This window comes from Myxine glutinosa, chromosome 2 (genome assembly GCF_964187855.1).
Source record: "Myxine glutinosa chromosome 2, kmMyxGlut1.1, whole genome shotgun sequence".
NCBI classification, from domain to species: domain Eukaryota; kingdom Metazoa; phylum Chordata; class Myxini; order Myxiniformes; family Myxinidae; genus Myxine; species Myxine glutinosa.
Window position 1 is genome coordinate 98,293,242 of NC_136262.1, and position 18,755 is coordinate 98,311,996.

Sequence of the window (18,755 nt, forward strand, 5' to 3'; positions counted from 1 at the left end):
AGCTTTTCTGCATTGAGACCGATTACAAACTGTTTGTTCTCAACCATGGAGGAGGAGAGATGTTCCTCACTTACTCTTCTTCACATAGAAGGCGATTTAACTGTGAAGCTGATTCCAGAGGACATTGTGGACGTTTACACTAACTGAAGGGAAAAACGATTGTACCTACTTTAGTCATTAAGGTAAGAACAGTATTTATATTAAGAAAATGTTTATGTATGTGTATCACCGGGGAGACATGATTCATAAAGTGCTCGATTTCTTTTTTTTATTTAAGAATTTGTTGTTATGCTAAGAGTAATATTGGTGGAAGCTGGTAAACATGTCAAACTAGAAAGCATCTGAAAATGCAAAGCCCGTCCACGTCCGTTTGCATTCAGACGTAGTCCTCTTCTTCTTCCACCTGCTCAAAATAATTAAGTTAAAAATATATATTATGAAAATTGATGATTTTATGCAGCCTTGACCTTTCATCTTTAGATCTAAAAAATAATCCGTTTCTGCTTTCGATTGGTGAACCAATTATGTGACCCAATATGCAAATTCGTAAAACTTCAGGTCAATCAGATTATTAAAAATGGACAATTTTATGTGATACTGACCTTTGACCATTTTGGCCTAAAAATTAGGCCAAAATTATAAATTTGCCTTCTCCATATTCTCATAATAAAGCTTTGTTAAAAATTTGATGACAAAACTCAAATGGTAAAAAAAGGTTATGGCCCGGACACGCACACACACACACACACACCCACACACAGACATACAAGCACGCACACACACACACACACACACACACACACACACACACACACACACACACACACACACATGCTGTGCAGGGGACGGGCTAAAAATTTGGCTAAAACAAAAAGCAAGGGTGATTAAATAATGAACATAAACTGTATTTGTGATTTCAAGTTCACTGTAACTACACCAACAAACGATAATTTTGGAAGTGAGACCCATTATTAATATTAATCCCCTGCCCCCCCACAAATAGGGAAATCAAACTACGCCTATGGCCGATTAGATTTTGGTTCAGGTCCAGATCCAGATGTGACCTATCAGTGGGATACAAAACGTAAAGTGTTCAGCCTGACGTTGCACTCTACGTTGCCTCAGTATGCGCTCTACCGAGTGTAGTTATAGTTTATGTATGGTACAGGAAGGAGAGCAAGGATCATATTTTAGGAAAGTGATGAAGAGCTGAGAACTCATACTTGCATCTCCCGTGCAGTTGAAGATGCTCTGGGTGGCAGTGAGAATGGTGTCCGAGGCATGATCGTATGGGCCAAGAGCAGCGCCGGAATTTCCGGCTGAAAGCAATCGAACATGCCTCAGCAAGGCATTGAGAGCTTGCGTTACATTTCCCGTCGCGGATGCTACTTGCTGCATCATCACTTCATTGGTGGTGGCATCTCTTGAGGTACGTGCACAACATTCGACGGCACGGGCGACTAGTTTGCTAGACTCGAGCAGCTGCTCCTGACAGAGCGGCGAGTCTAACGTCGGACCGACCACCTGCCGTGTTCAAACAAACGGTTAGTCACAAAACTTAAACATAAGTATAAAATGATCATACAACACAATGCAAGTATATATAAATGCAGGAAATTACATCTCCAGTGTTTTATAAAATAATTATAGAACATTTGCCTTTTCTAACTGGATGGTCTAAAACATCCACGGATGCCGAAACTATCTTTTAGTTGACTGCGTTCTTAATGTTAAAATCACGCTCAACGAGGCTCGTTCAAGCAAAACTGAAACTGGTGATGTTCGCACTCGAAAATGAGAAGGTGGGAAAATGCTTCTTATAATGAAAATGGTTTATTGGAAGAAAACAGGGGCGGAGGGAGACAGGACACTATAAATAAAGATGGACAAATCAAGCAGTCGACAGACACAAAGAGGGGGTTATGGGACATGCAAACTTAGGTAAAAATTAAATAAGGACTAACCCCAGCTAATGGCGCCAAATACCAGGCTCTCAGGAGGAACAAAGGGGCAGGCGGGGACTTCAGGCAGGCATGAGTTAGCGGCGCGTAGGTCGCCAAAGCACAGTGCGCAGTGCGGCTTGGTGAACGGAATGGCATAGAGGAGCAATGAAATAGAAAGACGAGAGATTGTGGTGAGGTGACATCCACGTCTCTCCAAAGTGGTCCTTCCAGTCCGGATGACAAAGCAGAGAGAGCTCATGTGAGAAAGAGATGTTGCTGTTGTAGAGGCCAAGGTCTATATTGGTTAAGCATAGTGTGTTGTACAGGGAGTTCTTCTCCGCTCTTCCAAAGTGGGTAGTCAGGAGACAATACGTCCACCTACGGTAACGTTCAGCCGTATCTCAATCTCGGTGGTGCGATGGAAGCATAGTTTCCTATCTGGGGTGTTTAATTTACCGGGAAAGTAAAGCGGGATTGGGATGCTGGACCCAACTTAAATTAGATGGCGACAGTGTGGAGTATAAGAGTAGCCTGGTGTTGGCTTAGCGGTTAGGGTGCCAGCTTGGGATCCTATGATCCTGGCTTCAAATCCTGGTCAATCGCTGAATTAACGCCAGGGGGGTTGACTCAGCCTGTCATCCTTCAGAGGTCGGCAAATTGAGTACCAGATAACTGGTAATTCCCTGTGTGTCGCATGAGGCAACCAACAGGGTTGGCGGCAGGAAGGGCATCCGGCCATAAAACATCGCTTCAAAAAGGGGACCGAAAAACAACAACAACCACGGTGCCCGAAAAAGGCCAACCCCTGCTCTGTGGGGAAAAGTGGCCTCCAAAGGTGGTTTGGTTCTTGTGGTTGCCGAGCAACCCGTCATGCCCGTGGAGTCATTTGTGGAGCTTCAGGAAATGGATCCAAGAACACCCCATGCGATCCCTATACTGGAGGCGAATCCATAGATTAGTATATATATATATGTGTTGTTGGTCAACTTGACCAGTTGGTCAAGTGCAACAAGACAGGTCATCTTAGGGGAGTTGTCGGTACCTTGGGAAGAGAACATGGAGGAGGTGCACGAGAGGAAGAGAGGAAAGTACAGTGAGCTGGAGGCAGAGTGCCGGGAGAAGGGTTGGCGCATTTCGTGTCAGCCATTTGAGGTGGGGTGTAGAGGGTATAAATTCCTTTCCTGCATTTCATGGTTTTCATGGTTCTGTTTGGATATTGTTGGAATATGTTTAAACCGCAGCCGTGATGCTGACGCCGCCCTGATGTGAAAATGATGATTGGAAAGCTTTTGGTGAACGTCATCTCGGGATATGCTCCGCAGGTTGGTCGAAGCGATGAAGAGAAGGACAAGTTCTGGTGTGCGATAGAGAAGCTGATGGAAAACGTGAAAGATGAGGAAGTTGTTGTGGTGGGAGGAGACCTGAATGGACATGTGGGAAGGAGTATGGATGGTTTTGAGGGAGTTCATGGGGGTTACGGATATGGTGTGAGAAATGGAGAAGGTGAAAGGATTTTGGAGTTTGCTGATTTGTTGATTTGTAATACTCAGTTCCAGAAAGAGGATAATAAGCTTGTTACATACACGTCAGGTGGGTCGACGACAACCGTTGACTACCTGATGGTGCGTAGGCGAGATAGGGGGCACCTCCGGGACACAAAGGTGATCCCGGGGGAGGAGGCTGTTTCACAGCACCACTTGGTTGTCTGCGACGTAAGGGTGAAAGGTGCGAGGAGAGCTCGTGGAGGATGATGTGGTTGAGCTTGAAAGTGGTTGGATGTCAATGAAAGATAATCTGTTGGGAGCCGTTGGTGAGGTATGTGGATGGACAAAAGGACCACCGAGGCACTCGGAAACATGGTGGTGGGATGATGAAGTTGGAAAGAGGATTGACGAGAAGAGGAAGAAGTTCAAGGAGTGGCAGAAGGCGAAGGGTATGGGAGCAGAAACAGCAGAGCATGAAAGTTATAAGGCAGCCAGGAAGGCTGCAAAGAAAGAGGTAGCAAAGGCGCAGGAGGCATGTAGGAAAATGTTCGGAGAACGCTTGGATTCGGAAGAGGGTCAGAAAGCAGTATTCAGGATTGCAAAGCACATAGCGAAAGAGGGGTGTGATGTGATGGGGGTGAGTTGCTTGAAGGATGAAGTGGGACAAATCGTTGTCGACCCAGATGGAATTAAAGGAAGATGGAAAAGATATATGGAAATGCTGTTGAATACAGAGAATGAATGGGATGGCAACATAGAGAGTAACCCAGTTTTAGGACCGGCAGAGAAGATAACTGAGAAGGAAGTTGAGGAAGCGATAAAAGCAATGAAGAGTGGAAAAGCGGGAGGGCCGACGGGAGCTGTGGGAGATATGTTGAAGGCAGCAGGAAGTTGGGGTGTGAAGAGAATGACAGAGATCTGTAATCTGGTGGTGAAAGAAGGCCGCATTCCAGTGGTTTGGGAACTGAGTACCCTCGTCCCTCTATACAAGGGGAAAGGTGACCCTCTGGAGTGTGGCTCGTACCGAGCGATAAAGTTATTGGAGCATGGAATGAAGGTATTGGAAAGGGTGTTGGAGAGGAGGATAAGGAAGAAAGTGAAGATCGACGAAATGCAGTTTGGATTTATGCCAGGAAGAGGAACGACAGACGCGCTTTTCATTGTGAGGCAGTTGCAGGAGAAGTACATGGAGGAGAGGAAGAAGTTGTTTTTTGGGTTTGTTGATCTGGAGAAAGCATTCGATAGGGTTCCACGCAAAGTATTGACATGGGCATTGAGGAAGTTAGGAGTGGAGGAATGGTTGATCAGAGTAGTGATGGCAATGTACAAAAGAGCGCGCACAGCTGTAAGGACGAAGGATGGGAACAGTGGTGAGTTTGAGGTGAAGGTGGGAGTGCATCAGGGGTCGGTACTAAGCCCACTACTATTTGTAGCTGTGATGGAGGTGCTGGCTCAGAAAGTAAAGGAGGGTTTTCCGTGGGAGTTGTTGTATGCAGATGATCTGGTGTTGATTGCGGAAAGTATGGATGGACTGAAGGAAAAGATGAACAAGTGGAAGGAATGTATGGAGGCAAAAGGTCTGAAGGTGAATATCGGAAAGACGAAGGTGATGGCAAGTGGTAAAGCATGTGGTGAGGTGGAAAGAACTGGGAAGTGGCCGTGTGCTGTGTGCAGGAAGGGTGTCGGAGTGAACTCCATTCAATGTACAATGTGCGCTGAGTGGGTTCATCAAAAATGTAGTGGTCTGAGAGGGTCATTTACCAGTGTGGCAGCTACATTCAAATGTAAGGTGTGCACAGAGGGAGGCTAACCCCCGCTCTAGCAGGGAAAATGGCCTTTAAAATGCATGTTGTTGTTGTTGTTGTTGCACAGAGGGAGCTGCAGATGGAGGAAATGTTGAGTTGGATCTTGGAGACGGCGTGAAGCTGGAAGGTGTGAAAACATTTTGCTACCTCAGAGACGTGCTGAATGGAGAAGGTGGATCAGACTCGGCAACGGTTGCTCGAGTGAGATGTGCATGGAAGAAGTTTTGGGAACTGAGTGGCGTGCTGATGAGGAGGAGAGTGTCGCTGAAGCTGAAGGGAAAGGTGTATGCTGCATGTGTGAGAAGTGTTATCATTTATGGGAGCGAGACATGGGTAATGAACGTAGAGCAGCAACGAAAGCTGGAAAGGGTGGAAATGCGAATGGTTCGATGGATGTGCGGAGTATCGTTGAGAGAGGAAGACAAATGATGAATTGCGAAAGATGATGCGAATATTGCCTGTGATTGATGCTGTGAAGAGGAACAGGTTGAGATGGTTTGGTCATGTGTTGAGGAAGGATGAAAGTGACTGGTTGAGAAGAGTGATGGAAATTAATGTCGAAGGAAGTAGAGGACGGGGAAGACCGAGAAAGACTTGGCTAAAGATGGTGGAAGAAGAAATGCGGGCAAGGGGGTTAACAAGGAGAGATGCAGAAAATAGGGCAAAATGGAGAAGATTGTCATGGGGACCGCAAGGCTAACCCCTGCTCTAGCAGGGAAAATGGCCTTTAAAATGCATGTTGCTAGGCTGGGAGTGTGTGGGACAGAAAGAAGGAGGATGTGTGACAAGGTGGCCCAGGTTGCCTTGAAAGGCTAATTTTGGATATGGAGGAAGTTTATGGAGGCACGTCGAACGGTGTAGGTTAGTTGTGTTTTTTTTTTGTTTGTTTTTTTTGTTACCATTATTACTTATTATTTTGTGTATATGAGTGAGTGGGTGAGGGTGTGTGTTTTTGCATGAATTAATTTTTGCATGAGTGTGTGTTTTTGTGTGTTGAGTGGTGTATGATGTAAGTGTAGGTGGTTGTTTGGTTGGTGTTCTGTATGTATGTGTCTGTATGTGTGTGTATGTGTGTGTATGGGTGTGTATGAATGATCTGGTGTGTTTTGTTGGTGAGTGGTGAAGGGTATAAAGGTGGGTGTTTGAGTGTTCCACCATGTTTGTTTGGTGCTGTGGATTCTGGATGTGGAGGTGTTGTTGTTGTTGTTGTTGTTGTTGTTGTTCACACTGGCTGGGGGTGGGGGTATGTACGCATCCAGATGCAGTTGCTGCATGTGGATGTGCACGTGCCCCTGCTGGCTCACCTTAGCTGACCGTATCGAGGTTGAAGGGCCGATACGGGATGATGCTGAGGACCTCGACTGAGGACCCGGTCAGTGCGGCACACTTGTGACCAGGTGTGTTTTGAACTTATATATATATATCTATATATATATATATATATATATATATATATATCTATATATATATATATATATATATATATATATATATGTATATATATATATATATATATATATATATATATATATATATATATATATATATATTGTTACGGTTTTGGAATAAAGGATAATCCCCCTCGTAGGTAGACGCACCACAACATGAAGCCTCGCGATAGTTCAGTTATTTCTTAGTGAATGTAAGCGTAGTCCTTTCCTGTGTTAGTTTTTGCGTTGAGCAGGCCCGTGAGTAGGGCGGTCTTTTGGGCTGGAAATGCCACATGGCAGGCCTGAACAAGTCTGGCGAGGCCGAAGGGAGGCGCTGCAGGAGGGAGTGGCCGGTAAGCGCGAGCCGCCAATCAGGGCTCGAGGGGAGTGGCTAACCACGACGATGAGAGGTGGGGTTTGGAACATTCGAGTAGGGCAGGGGCACGGAGCCATAAAACCCTGCTCCGAGCACCCCACCTCAGATGAGTTGAGAGTTGCTCCTCAGTGGAGTTCAGTTGAGTTCAGCGTCGTAGCCCCTGTGAGAGTGAGTTGGAGTTCGGGTCGAGGCATTGATTGAGTCAAAGAGAGAACGCGCAAGAGAACGAGTCAATTGCATTGCCAGTTATCGAGATTGTACACGAACTTGCCCCGTGCCCCATGCCCTGCGCTGTATTAAGCGTGCTCGGGAAGACGACCGTTTCGAGCCACAGACGCGTGACCTCCTTGCCTGCATTTCTCCTGCATACGTGCCGTGACTGCCAGAGGGCCACGCCGGGCGAGCTGCCCCGGAGCGACCGACGGCAAAGCGCGTTTGGCGCGTGAACTTCTTCTCTTCTTCTCCCCGTGTGCGTGAGTGGGCCCTGTGTCTGGGTCTTAGTTAAGATTGATTAAGCTTCTGCTCTGTGTTCCCTTTCCTTCACCCTGATCATTGTAAATAATAATAAATTGTGTTATTCCTCTGATTTGACCGTTCCCGTCCCTTCCATTAATTGGCCTCGCATGGTACGACTAGAACCGCTCGAATCGGGTTCCATAAAAATAACGGCACGAGTCACGTGATACGCATACCGCTCGGCATACTCGATTAAGCGTGGCTTGTGCGAGGTTCGGTCCCCGCTTTCGTGGCAGCGTGGGTTAAAGGTAAGTGCGACGTTGATCCGATACTCTTTTTCACGTTTGCTCCGGAAGTGGCGATTCGGCCTTGTGGACACGAAGACCCAGGGGGGAAAAAGGGGTTTAATCCCCCCTTTGTAACGGGAACGGGCTTCGGGAGATCCGCAACAAATTGGTAGTCAGGAGTGGGATTTGAACCCTGAAAAAATTTTTGGACACCAATTTGTACAAATTGGCCGCAACAAATTGGTGTCTAGGAGTGGGATAATTGGACCTAGAGTGCGCTTCACGCACTCGAAATTACGAGTGGACGAAATTTAGTTTTAAAAAGCGAAATTAAATTTGTACCATGGCTGGCCAAGACGGTCAAATGCCGGTGGGAATAATAAATTGGGAAGAACTGATGACCCAGGACCGGCAGGGACAGTTGGTAGTGGAGGAAGCAGAAGAGAGAAGGAAAATGGCGGCGCCTCGCACGTGGCGGCGAGAGCCGAGCCGGCGATGCCAGGGTGCATGCAATCATTCATGACGCAATTCTTAGCGATCATAGAAGGGTCAAGACAGGAAATGAACGAAAAGTTGGATGAAATGAACAGGGAGGAGGCGAGATGTGAGAATAATAAAATGACGACTCGGATGGACACCGAACTAATCGAATCAAGGTGTAACATGAAAGGGTTGAAAAACAAAATGGATACCCAGATAGAAGAGTCAAGAAGGGAAAAATGGAGGTGTGACATGGAAAAGATGAGGGAGGAATACAGAAGGGACATGGAAGAGGCAGGGGAGGCGATAGGCCACATGTTGAGCGAGCAGTTCGCGGTGGTACGCGACGAGGTGAAGCGGTGCGGGGAACGCATGGAGAGCGAGGTAAAGCAGAGCACAGCCAAGTTGACCGGGGCAATGGGAATCGGGACGTGGGGTGTAGAAGAGCCAACGATCGTCGAGTTGGAAAATAAACTTTCGGGGGCGCCGAGGAAGGTCGAATTGGAAGACGAAATTTTGGGGGCGCCGACGATCATCGAGCTAGAAAAAGAAATAATTGGGGCTGAAGAGACGGGAGAGAAAGGGAGCAAATCGCGGGAGAAAGAGATGGAATGTGAACAAAGTCTGTGTTTGCACCGTGATGCCGGGCTTGCTGACTCAATGGAAAGTTTGCAGGTGCTGGCGCAGAAGGAGGGCCCCACGGTGAGTAAAAATGGCGTGAATGTGTTTGGCGCGAACGGGTTCTCGGCGCGCTTGGGAGAAAGGCGAGACCCGGGCGTTCGCGATCGGCCCATTGTGTGGTGTACGAGGGTTACGGAGTGTGAGAGAGAGTGCGTACCTGAGTGTGTGAGAGAAAAGTGTGTGCCGGAGTGTGCAGGAAAAGAGTGTGTTATGGAGTGTGAGCGAGAATGCACACCGGACTGTGTGCGGGAAGAGTGTGTAACGGAGTGTGTGGGAGGTGCGTGGGCACCTGAGTGTGCGAATGTGGAGTGGGTCGCGCGTGGTGAGGACGCGGCTCAAGCATCGACACTGACCGGGGTAGCGTGTAGTGGGACGGGTAGCGTACGCGAACCCCCGGTGAGTTGAGTGCAGCAGGGACCGGAGGGGATCGGTGCCGCGTCGGTCTCACAAGGACCGGCGTGCACGATTCGTGCCTCCGGCCCCCGCACTGTATGGTTGGTGCCGTGCCGTGGCGGCAAAGGCGATCGGCGAGGTTCAAGGGGAGGTGGGAGTTTTCGCAGCCATGCACCTTATCGGGTGTGGTGCCCCGACCGTGGCCGGTTGGGTAACCGTGCGTGGGACCGCGTGGCCCCGCGCAGGGATGGAGCCCTGCACCTCGGCCCATCCATACCTCCCCCCTTGGATCGAAAATGCCGGACGGACACCACATACAGGTGACCAACCACCCACATGGATCGCTCGGCCCTGCGAGGCCGAGCCGTGACAATGCACCTCCAGAGATGGGGGCTCGAAGTGTAGCGGACTGTGGAGAGTAGTGTCCCCCACGTGGGGAAATGGTAGTGTCACCATTCCTCACATGGGGGGGAGGGGGGGGGCCATCAGCACTAGTTTAGGGGGATGGCAGTGATAGGCACATGGGGGTGCCAGCAACGGTTGCCTCCATGGGGCACCGAAGCTAGCCGAGGGAGGGCTAGGATAATATTAAGGCACTAGCAGACTGCAGAGACAAGATTTAAGTAGTGACACCTGGACTATAGAGGGGACGTAGGTAGCTTAGATGGTTGATAAAGAAAGGGAGTGCATAGTGTAAAGGGACGACGGGGAAGCACGAGTCGTAGGGGAAGTAGTTAGATAGATGATGCTGTGTGTGTGAGGAGTTGTGTGTGGAAAATAAGTGGAATTGTGTTTGAGGTGTGTGAGCACAAGAGGTGTGCAAGATATTTGGTGTGTGAAAGTAGTGGTGTGTGGAAGTAATTGGTGTGGAATGAGTGGTGTGGAATGCATGGTGCGAAGGAGTGAATGGGGGGAGGTGGAACCCATTCACAAAAGCCCGGGGTGGGTAGTGTAAAGGTAGAGGGCGTTACCCTACGCCCAGGTAGAGGGCGTAGGTAAATTGTATGGATATTGACACCTGTGGTGCTGTTGGTGGAAAAGTAGTGCTTTGGAGGGTGCATGAGTCAGTGACATGGCTGGGCGTGTGGCTTAATTGGCGAGTATAGTTATTGGAGCACTCCGCCACTGGTAGTTTGTCGGCCAGGTGAGGCCGCAGGTAGGCTCTGGGAGCCGGTTAGATTAGAGTTGAGTGGGGCCCGAGGATCCCAGGAGAGGACCCGGGTTGCCTGATGCCAAGGCAGGCACAGAGGGGGTAAGAGCCAGGGAGGGCCTTCCCCAGTTAGGTAGTCACGGGAGCAGGTAAGCTCGGGTGGTGGCTTCAGTGGCGGAGGTGTGCAGGTAGGTAGACCTGCTGGTAGGGCCACACGACCCAGCCCCAAAATTGTGCGAGGGCACAGCGAGAAAATTTGCGGGGGTGAGACCCAAATTCAGAGGGCACCACAGTGTGGGCAATGGGAATTCGGGTTCTTAGAACCACATAGTTTAAAGAGGCCGATCGGCAGGGTACAACCCCGGGTAGTTTAAATGATTAAATGTTAGTAGTGTAGTTCAGATGAGAAATCCCTTCGCACCATCCACAGCCATTCACCGAGGAAGGGAGCTCTACACCGAGGCTCTGTGGACTGTTGAGTAGTGAGACGCATCACGACGTGATGAGACATTGTGTGTGTTCCATCCCTTCCTTCTTGGGAGGGATTTGGGGACAAATTTGGTATAGAGGGGGATATGGGAGACAAGACGTAGTGACGGATTGTAAATACAAGGGGGGCTAGGGTAGTGTAGCCAATGGTGGGGGGTACAGACGGTTAGGGACGAGCCTGCTCTGCTCGCTCTTCCGCGTCACTCGTGCCGCACCACCTTGTTTTTCTGTGTGCCATTGCGTCCTTTCCGCTTGCTTGTTGTGCCTTGTCTCTCCCCCCGCCCGCCCAAGGACCATTTTGGAGGCCGAACTGTGCAGCACCAACGAACTGTGCAGCATCCCTTCTGCACCTTGCTGCCCTGTCCTGTTTCATCAGTGCAGCTGACCTGTGCAGCACCTTGCTGCCAAGTCCTTTTGCTGCACCTTTGTTCCACCTGTGCAGCACTTTGCTACCAACCCGCTTTGCTGCACCTTGTTACACTCATTATGGACCACAAGCCTTGTGGCCTTGCACCTCTGCTGTGCAGCATCTTGCTGCAAAATCATATTGCACTTCGGACCACTTGTCTGAGTGGCATTGATGCCACGCAGTTGGACCACATGGGAGTGGCCCTGCCTGGCAAGAAAAATAAACTAAAAGCATTTTTGTGCATTTTATTATTGTGTGCTAGGGATAACGAAGTTCTGCAAGTTTAGATGGCCCTGATGCTTCAAATGGCCTGTGTGCCGGTCAGGGGGCCAGCCTGTTTGTTAGACGCACACGGAAGCAGCGAGAAGCAAGATGCAAGAAGCAAGTGCCATTTATGAGTGTGTTTGGTTGTGTTTTCTCTCCCCTCCAATCTTCTCTTCCAAAAAGAACAGGTCCTGGGTCATAGCATTGTAAATAAAGTTAAGTTGTGTGCTTATAAATATAAGAATGCTGCCCACCGGCTATGTGTTTAGTTTGAAAATTCCGGAAATACTCGGGTAGTTGTGCGTGTGAAATTGTTAGGTAGCTGCTCAACGCAATAGTAGGGACATATCTAGTGCTAAAACTGTCGCACACATGGGTCAGTAAATGCTAGGGGGAACCACACCTATGTGTCACATTTAAAAGGAAGGTTAATTTTGCATGTCAGGCTCTACCGGTCGTTCCATTGGTGGGTTCGACTCGGGGCGAGTCTGGTGAGAGAGGGGTGTAGTGCTACGGTTTTGGAATAAAGGATAATCCCCCTCGTAGGTAGACGCACCACAACATGAAGCATCGCGATAGTTCAGTTATTTCTTAGTGAATGTAAGCGTAGTCCTTTCCTGTGTTAGTTTTTGCGTTGAGCAGGCCCGTGAGTAGGGTGGTCTTTTGGGCTGGAAATGCCACGTGGTAGGCCTGAACAAGTCTGGCGAGGCCGAAGGGAGGCGCTGCAGGAGAGTGGCCGGTAAGCGCGAGCCGCCAATCAGGGCTCGAGGGGAGTGGCTAACCACGGCGATGAGAGGTGGGGTTTGGAACATTCGAGTAGGGCCGGGGCGGAGCCATAAAACCCTGCTCCGATTCCCCCACCTCAGATGAGTTGAGAGTTGCGCCTCAGTGGAGTTCAGTTGAGTTCAGCGTCGGAGCCCCTGTGAGAGTGAGTTGGAGTTCGGGTCGAGGCATTGATGGAGTCAGAGAGAGAGAACGAGCAAGAGAACGATTCAATTGCATTGCCAGTTATCGAGATTGTACATGAACTTGCCCCGTGCCCCGTGCCCTGCGCTGTATTAAGCGCGCTCGGGAAGACGACCATTCCGGGCCACAGACGTGCGACCTCCTTGCCTACATTTCTCCTGCATACGTGCCGTGACCGCCAGAGGGCCACGCCGGGCGAGCTGCCCCGGAGTGACCGACGGCAAAGTGTGTTTGGCGCGCGAACGTCTTCTCTTCTTCTCCCAGTGTGCGTGAGTGGGCCCTGTGTCTGGGTATTAGTTAAGATTGATTAAGCTTTTGCTCTGTGTCCCCTTTCCTTCATCCTGATCATTGTAAATAATAATAAATTGTGTTATTCCTCTGATTTGAGTTCGTACCACATTCTAGTCGTACCACGTTGTAGTTCTAGTCGTACCACGCGAGGCCAATTAATGGAAGGGACAATGATAAATGTTGGGGTGTACTTACTTTTTCCACATGCGACATTTGCATTTATGTTTATTTAAATTATACAATGGACTACAAAATGTAAATGTTTCATGATATTTGTTATATTATATCATCTTTATCTATCAATATTGTTGAAATGAAGATCAAATAGCTGTATGAAATATGTTGAAAAAGTCAAAACTTTACATGGGGTGTACTTACTTTTTCACGTGACTGTATCTACACATCTGGGCAGTGTCTGTGTTGTCACTTAACGACTCCCTCAAACTTTTGTTTCCGTGGTTGTGAAGTGTTTTTAATAACGATGTGGTGGTGAGGTGTTTTTAAATGACGTGGTAGTGAGGTGTTTTTAAATCACATGGTGGTGAGGTGTTTTTATATCACATGGTGGTGAGGTGTTTTGAATTACGTGGTGGTGAGGTATTTATAATTACGTGGTGGTGAGGTGTTTTTAATTATGTAGTGGTGAGGTGTTTTGAATTAGTTGGTGATGAGGTGTTTTGAATTACGTGGTGGTGAGGTGTTTTGAATTACTTGGTGGTGAGGTGTTTTTAAATGACGTGGTGGTGAGGTGTTTTTAATTTCGTGGCTGTGAGGTGTTTTTATTACGTGTTTTATGGCTGTGAGGTGTTTTTAATTTTGTGGTGGTGGTGTTTGTATTACGTGTTTTATGGCTGTGAGGTGTTTTTATTCCGTGTTTTATGGCTGTGAGGTGTTTTTATTACGTGGTGGTGAGGTGTTTTTATTACGTGTTTTATGGCTGTGAGGTATTTTTAATTTTGTGGTGGTGTGTTTTTATTACGTGTTTTATGGCTGTGAGGTGTTTTTATTACGTGTTTTATGGCTGTGAGGTGTTTTTATTACGTGTTTTATGGCTGTGAGGTATTTTTAATTTTGTGGTGGTGTGTTTTTATTACGTGTTTTATGGCTGTGAGGTGTTTTTATTACGTGTTTTATGGCTGTGAGGTGTTTTTATTATGTGTTTTATGGCTGTGAGGTGTTTTTATTACGTGTTTTATGGCTGTGAGCTGTTTTTAATTTCGTGGTGGTGAGGTATTTTAATTACGTGTTTCATGGCTGTGAGGTGTTTTTATTACGTGTTTGATGGCTGTGAGGTGTTTTTAATTTCGTCGTGGTGAGGTGTTTTTATTACGTGTTTTATGGCTGTGAGGTGTTTTTATTACGTGTTTGATGGCTGTGAGGTGTTTTCAATTTCGTGGTGGTGAGGTGTTTTTAATTTTGTGGTGGTGAGGTGTTTTCATTACGTGTTTTATGGCTGTGAGGTGTTTTAAATTACTTGGTGGTGAGGTGTTTTGAATTACTTGGTGGTGAGGTGTTTTGAATTACGTGGTGGTGAGGTGTAATCGTCCCAAACTTCCAGTCTGCACCTACCCCTCCCCTATGTGTGTGCTGAGGGGTTCTTTCTTGAAAAAAAAACATTCAACCTAAATCTTCAACCTAAATTGCCTATAAAAATGTAATATCACAAACACAACAAATACATTTGTGCAAAGTAATTGTTTGTATTATGATTGGTGTAAATCATGACAACACAGCAACTCAGGTACAGTCATTATCCTCAGCTAAAATAAGCCCGTTCCTCAGTAACGACGCTTGGCGAGGCTCGCTGCGCTCGCCTCACCCAGCTAGTATATATATATACATATATATATATACTAGCTTGGCTCGGCTCGCTACGCTCGCCTCACCAAGCCTCGATACAAGTGAAGTTGAAAAAAAAAAATTCCCAAAAAAATTCCCCCCCCCAAAAAAAAAAAGGAAGATTTTTCAAAAATAATACCCTTAGGACATACCGACGGGAGAGATATGTGCATTCCAGAAGTTTGGTACGATTTCACAAAAGTGTGAGAAAGTAGTTCAGTGACAACACAGGACAGGACAGACGCTGCACAAATATATTGTTGTGGAAATGAGGATTGTGTTTTTTTTATTGTGTGTTATTATTATTATTGCTTTATTCTGAGCCCTCCTTGCTCCAGTGTGTATAAAGGTCAAAAGGGCGTCCCGGTAGTTAATTCCATAAAGCATACATTGAAGGACACTATAATATCCCTGTTCAGTAGTTTATATCCTTATTATGTGTTTTAGGGTAAGGCCTTGTCTTCCATTAAAATGACACTCCATTGCACCAAGTGAAAAAGATAGATTCCCTTCATTCTTCATTCCCATTCCCAAAAACCTCCATTTCCCCTTTCGTCATGGCCAAGCCTCAATCTGCCAATTACATCCCCTCCAAGTCTCCATTGCCAACTGCACTGGGCAGTTGGCCAGTTTGTTACAGCTGTGGGTTGTTTTCGCCCCAAAGCCGCCATTGAACATGTGCTCGGGTTGGGGAAGAAAGGCGTGCCCGCCCATCGTCATCAAGGGCGGAGCCAGAGGGTCGCGCGACCAACCAGGGCCGAGGTGAGCACACCGATGGGCGTGTCCTAAAAGCCGGCGGCTTAATCGCCGGAGGCGCTATGAAGGCGCGCGCGCAAGAAGTTGCGAGAGGTCCATGACAAGAGCAGAGCTGAGTTGTGTGGTTTTGGGAAAGAGCTGGGTTGGTCGTCAGTGGTGGTCAGTGGTTGCGTTGAGTGGTCAGTGGTTGCGTTGAGTTGTCGGTGGTGAGGAGTGATTGAACGAAGAGGAAGAGTTGGACCAAGAGAGAGAGAAAGAGTGGTTGGACCAAGAAAGAGAGAGGAGAGAACCCGTCACGCCAGACCCCCCACCAGCGCGTCGGCTCCACCAAGCAGCTCCGACCCGTGATCCCGCGCACACGACAGGATCGGTGGCATCAGCGGCCGTCGAGGTCCAGCCCGACGTCCCGTGCGGGATCAAGCTCCAGCCACACACCTCCTTCCAGCCAATCCTGCCTGCAATTTCCCCATTCGTGTACGTGAGTTTGTTCTGTTTGTTTTGTCCCTGGGAATAAAGTAAGACTGCATAGGATAAGCTCGTAATTTTCACTGTGTCACCTGCTGTTTCAATGTTCCCTGTACATAACCGTGACTGCTCCTTTTGCTTGTGTGTGTAAATAATAAACCCCGTTACTCTTCTGTACGTCTTCTTCTTCCTCTTTCCATTCGGTCGCTTTAGAGTTTTCCATATTGAATATCTGTGGCGCGATACGGCCAACGTTCGGGTGAATCGGGTGAATCGGGGAAACTGTTAGGTCGCGGTGCCATCCGCTCGGCAAACATAACATCCTTAACCGCGGACCGTAACAATATATATATATATATATATATATATATAAATAATCTCACTGTAAAGTAATTCCAGTGGTGTCAGCTTTGATACACACCCGGTGTTGCTATATGCTGCAAAAAATGGCTGACTATTCCATGTGACGGACTATCCCACAATACTGGAATTTTAAATCCCTTTGACTTTGAAACAGCTGCAATTGAGTGTGTGGTAAATCAAACCACCTTTGTGCAGGCCACAAGTTGGGAAGTTGAAATGGCGCACTGTGTGGCTGAGCCCATCACTTGGTTATGTACAGCTTGTTCTGTAGATTGCTCTGCCACAGCTTTGGCCTTAAGCACCAGGCCTGCGGCGGAACTGGCCACTGCTTTCGCCAGCTGGTACAACGTGTCCTGTAGAATCACAATCACATTGTAGAGAACCATTGTGGGGTATCACCAAGAAAGTGAAAAATAAATTGTGGAACAATCATCAAACCTGAACCATGGAGCTCACCTGGAACTGTTCATCGACGGTGGCACCACCAATATGTTGAAGCAACTCATTGCTGGCCTGTCCCACATTGCTGGCTGCCGTGAGCACAGTCTGTCGGGGCTGAAAAGAAATGCGCCGCAAGCAATAAAAATACAATCAACACCCATGAGGTGCACAACCAGAGAATCCTACAGTAAACCTTGAGATGTAAATAAAATGGGATCATGTCGGGATCTTTGGAATACAGTGAGAAATCCCCAATTGCTTTCCCTCCTTAAGTCTACGTTGGTTGATTAGCCCATTCCTTCACCCATCTGTTCCATCACCTGTGGAACAGACCCCCTTGTGTCTGTTGCCTTATGCGCTCTTCCCTCCAGTATTGCAAGAGTGCTGTCCACCGTCACCTCGTGGTTTCACTCATATCCACATCCCATGCTTACTCCCTGATCCCTTTTACTCTCAAAGACACACACTTTCTTTTAAAAGAAGTTTTCCCTATTCCATTCCTGCCATGTACAACTACTCACTTGCATTGTCCCTGTGTATTTTTGTCAGCCTGTTCCTATTTTACCCTCTATCAGTCTGTGAAGCTGTTGCTTTCTGTCGTTTAGCTCATCCATCAGCAAAGATGTCTGTACAAAAAGAAAATCATGCTGGGAAACTTGTCTTATTGGGAAGATTTAGTGGTACGCTGAACACAAACATTTCATCACCTCCGCCACTGAAGGTGGATGGAGGTTATGTTTTTACCCCTGTCTGTTTGTTTGTCTGTCTGCTTGTTTGTCTGTGTCTGCATTTGGAACATAATTGTTGTCCTTAAATGTGATGAGTAATCGTCATGGAAAATAAAATGAATCGAGCCAGCGACGGGTAATTGTCATGGAAAAACGGCGGGCTGGCATCAGGTAAACATCGGGCTGGCATTGGGGAAACATCGTGGAATTGTTGGGCCGGTGTCAGAAACACGTCACCAGCCAATGCTTCCCCAACGTTGGCCTGATGTACAAAATTACGTTGGAACAACAGCGTCACCAATGTTGGGCCAACGGCAGTGATTATGCTGGACCAACGTTAATCCAACGTCGGTGTGCTGGCAAGAACTGGTCCTGGGCTGCACTTGCACGGTATTATGTCCATGACAGGAAGTGAGTCCTCACAGTCAACATCAAATCCTTCCTTTTCTCAAATGGCCTGATCTCAGACCGTCAGTTTGTATTCAGACCAATTCACTCTACCCTAGACATGCTACTTCTGCTCTCCCAACAATCGTTGGAGGCACTCACTCTCTGAGATCAGGGTCGTCTCTCTGGACATACCTTGAGCATTTGATGCAGTCTGGCCCCACCGCCTCGCTCTCTAAATTCTCTGCCTATTTCATCCAAGGCCACATCTACCCATGGCTTATTGACTTCCTCTACTCTCATAGCCAATGTGTGACTCTCAACAGGATCCCCTCATCTCTTCTCCATGTCAAGGCTGGAGTCTTCCACGGCAATATCTTAGTTTCAGTCCTATTCCTAATCTTCATCAACAAATCCTCCTTATTCCTCTTTGTCCTTTTTATTACTTTGCTGATGACTCAACGCTCTACCGAAGCAACTCTCGTCCTTCATATAGGCAGGTCCTCTTCCCTCTCCACAGACCTTGATCGAATCACGAGCTGTGTACTGTTCTACCTTTGGAATATATTGTTCAATCCTGACAAATCTCATACTCTCACTCTGTCTCTCCGAAAAGACCACATGGTGACCCCTCCCAATTACGAGTACTTCCTTAACAATCCTCTTTAAGAAGATCAGTCACTCAAAATTATGGACCCCACTATCAGCTATGATCTTTCTTGGGCAGGCCACATATCTAAATTGACCTCCAATGGCAGCATTCTCTGTCATGCAAATAATTTTCTTGGCACATCTAAACTTTTACCTACTTGCAAGCTCTTCATCAGCAGGTTGATGGAATACTGCTCTCCCCTCTGGGCTGGTGCCACTGC

The 18,755-nt window shown here is 47.6% G+C and overlaps 1 protein-coding gene across 4 annotated transcripts in view; it reads right to left on the reverse strand.

Moving 5' to 3' along the window:
• Nucleotides 1-18,755, reverse strand: part of LOC137418572 (talin-1) — a 212,189-nt gene that overhangs the window by 40,741 nt on the left and 152,693 nt on the right. For all 4 annotated transcript variants that reach the window (XM_078771335.1, XM_078771336.1, XM_068104670.2 and 1 more), the window contains 3 exons: nucleotides 16,784-16,882; nucleotides 16,513-16,680; nucleotides 1,224-1,524 (listed from right to left, as the gene is read on the reverse strand). In XM_078771335.1, coding sequence (XP_078627461.1) covers nucleotides 1,224-1,524; nucleotides 16,513-16,680; nucleotides 16,784-16,882 — 568 coding nt within the window. The remainder of the gene's footprint in view (nucleotides 1-1,223; nucleotides 1,525-16,512; nucleotides 16,681-16,783; nucleotides 16,883-18,755) is intronic.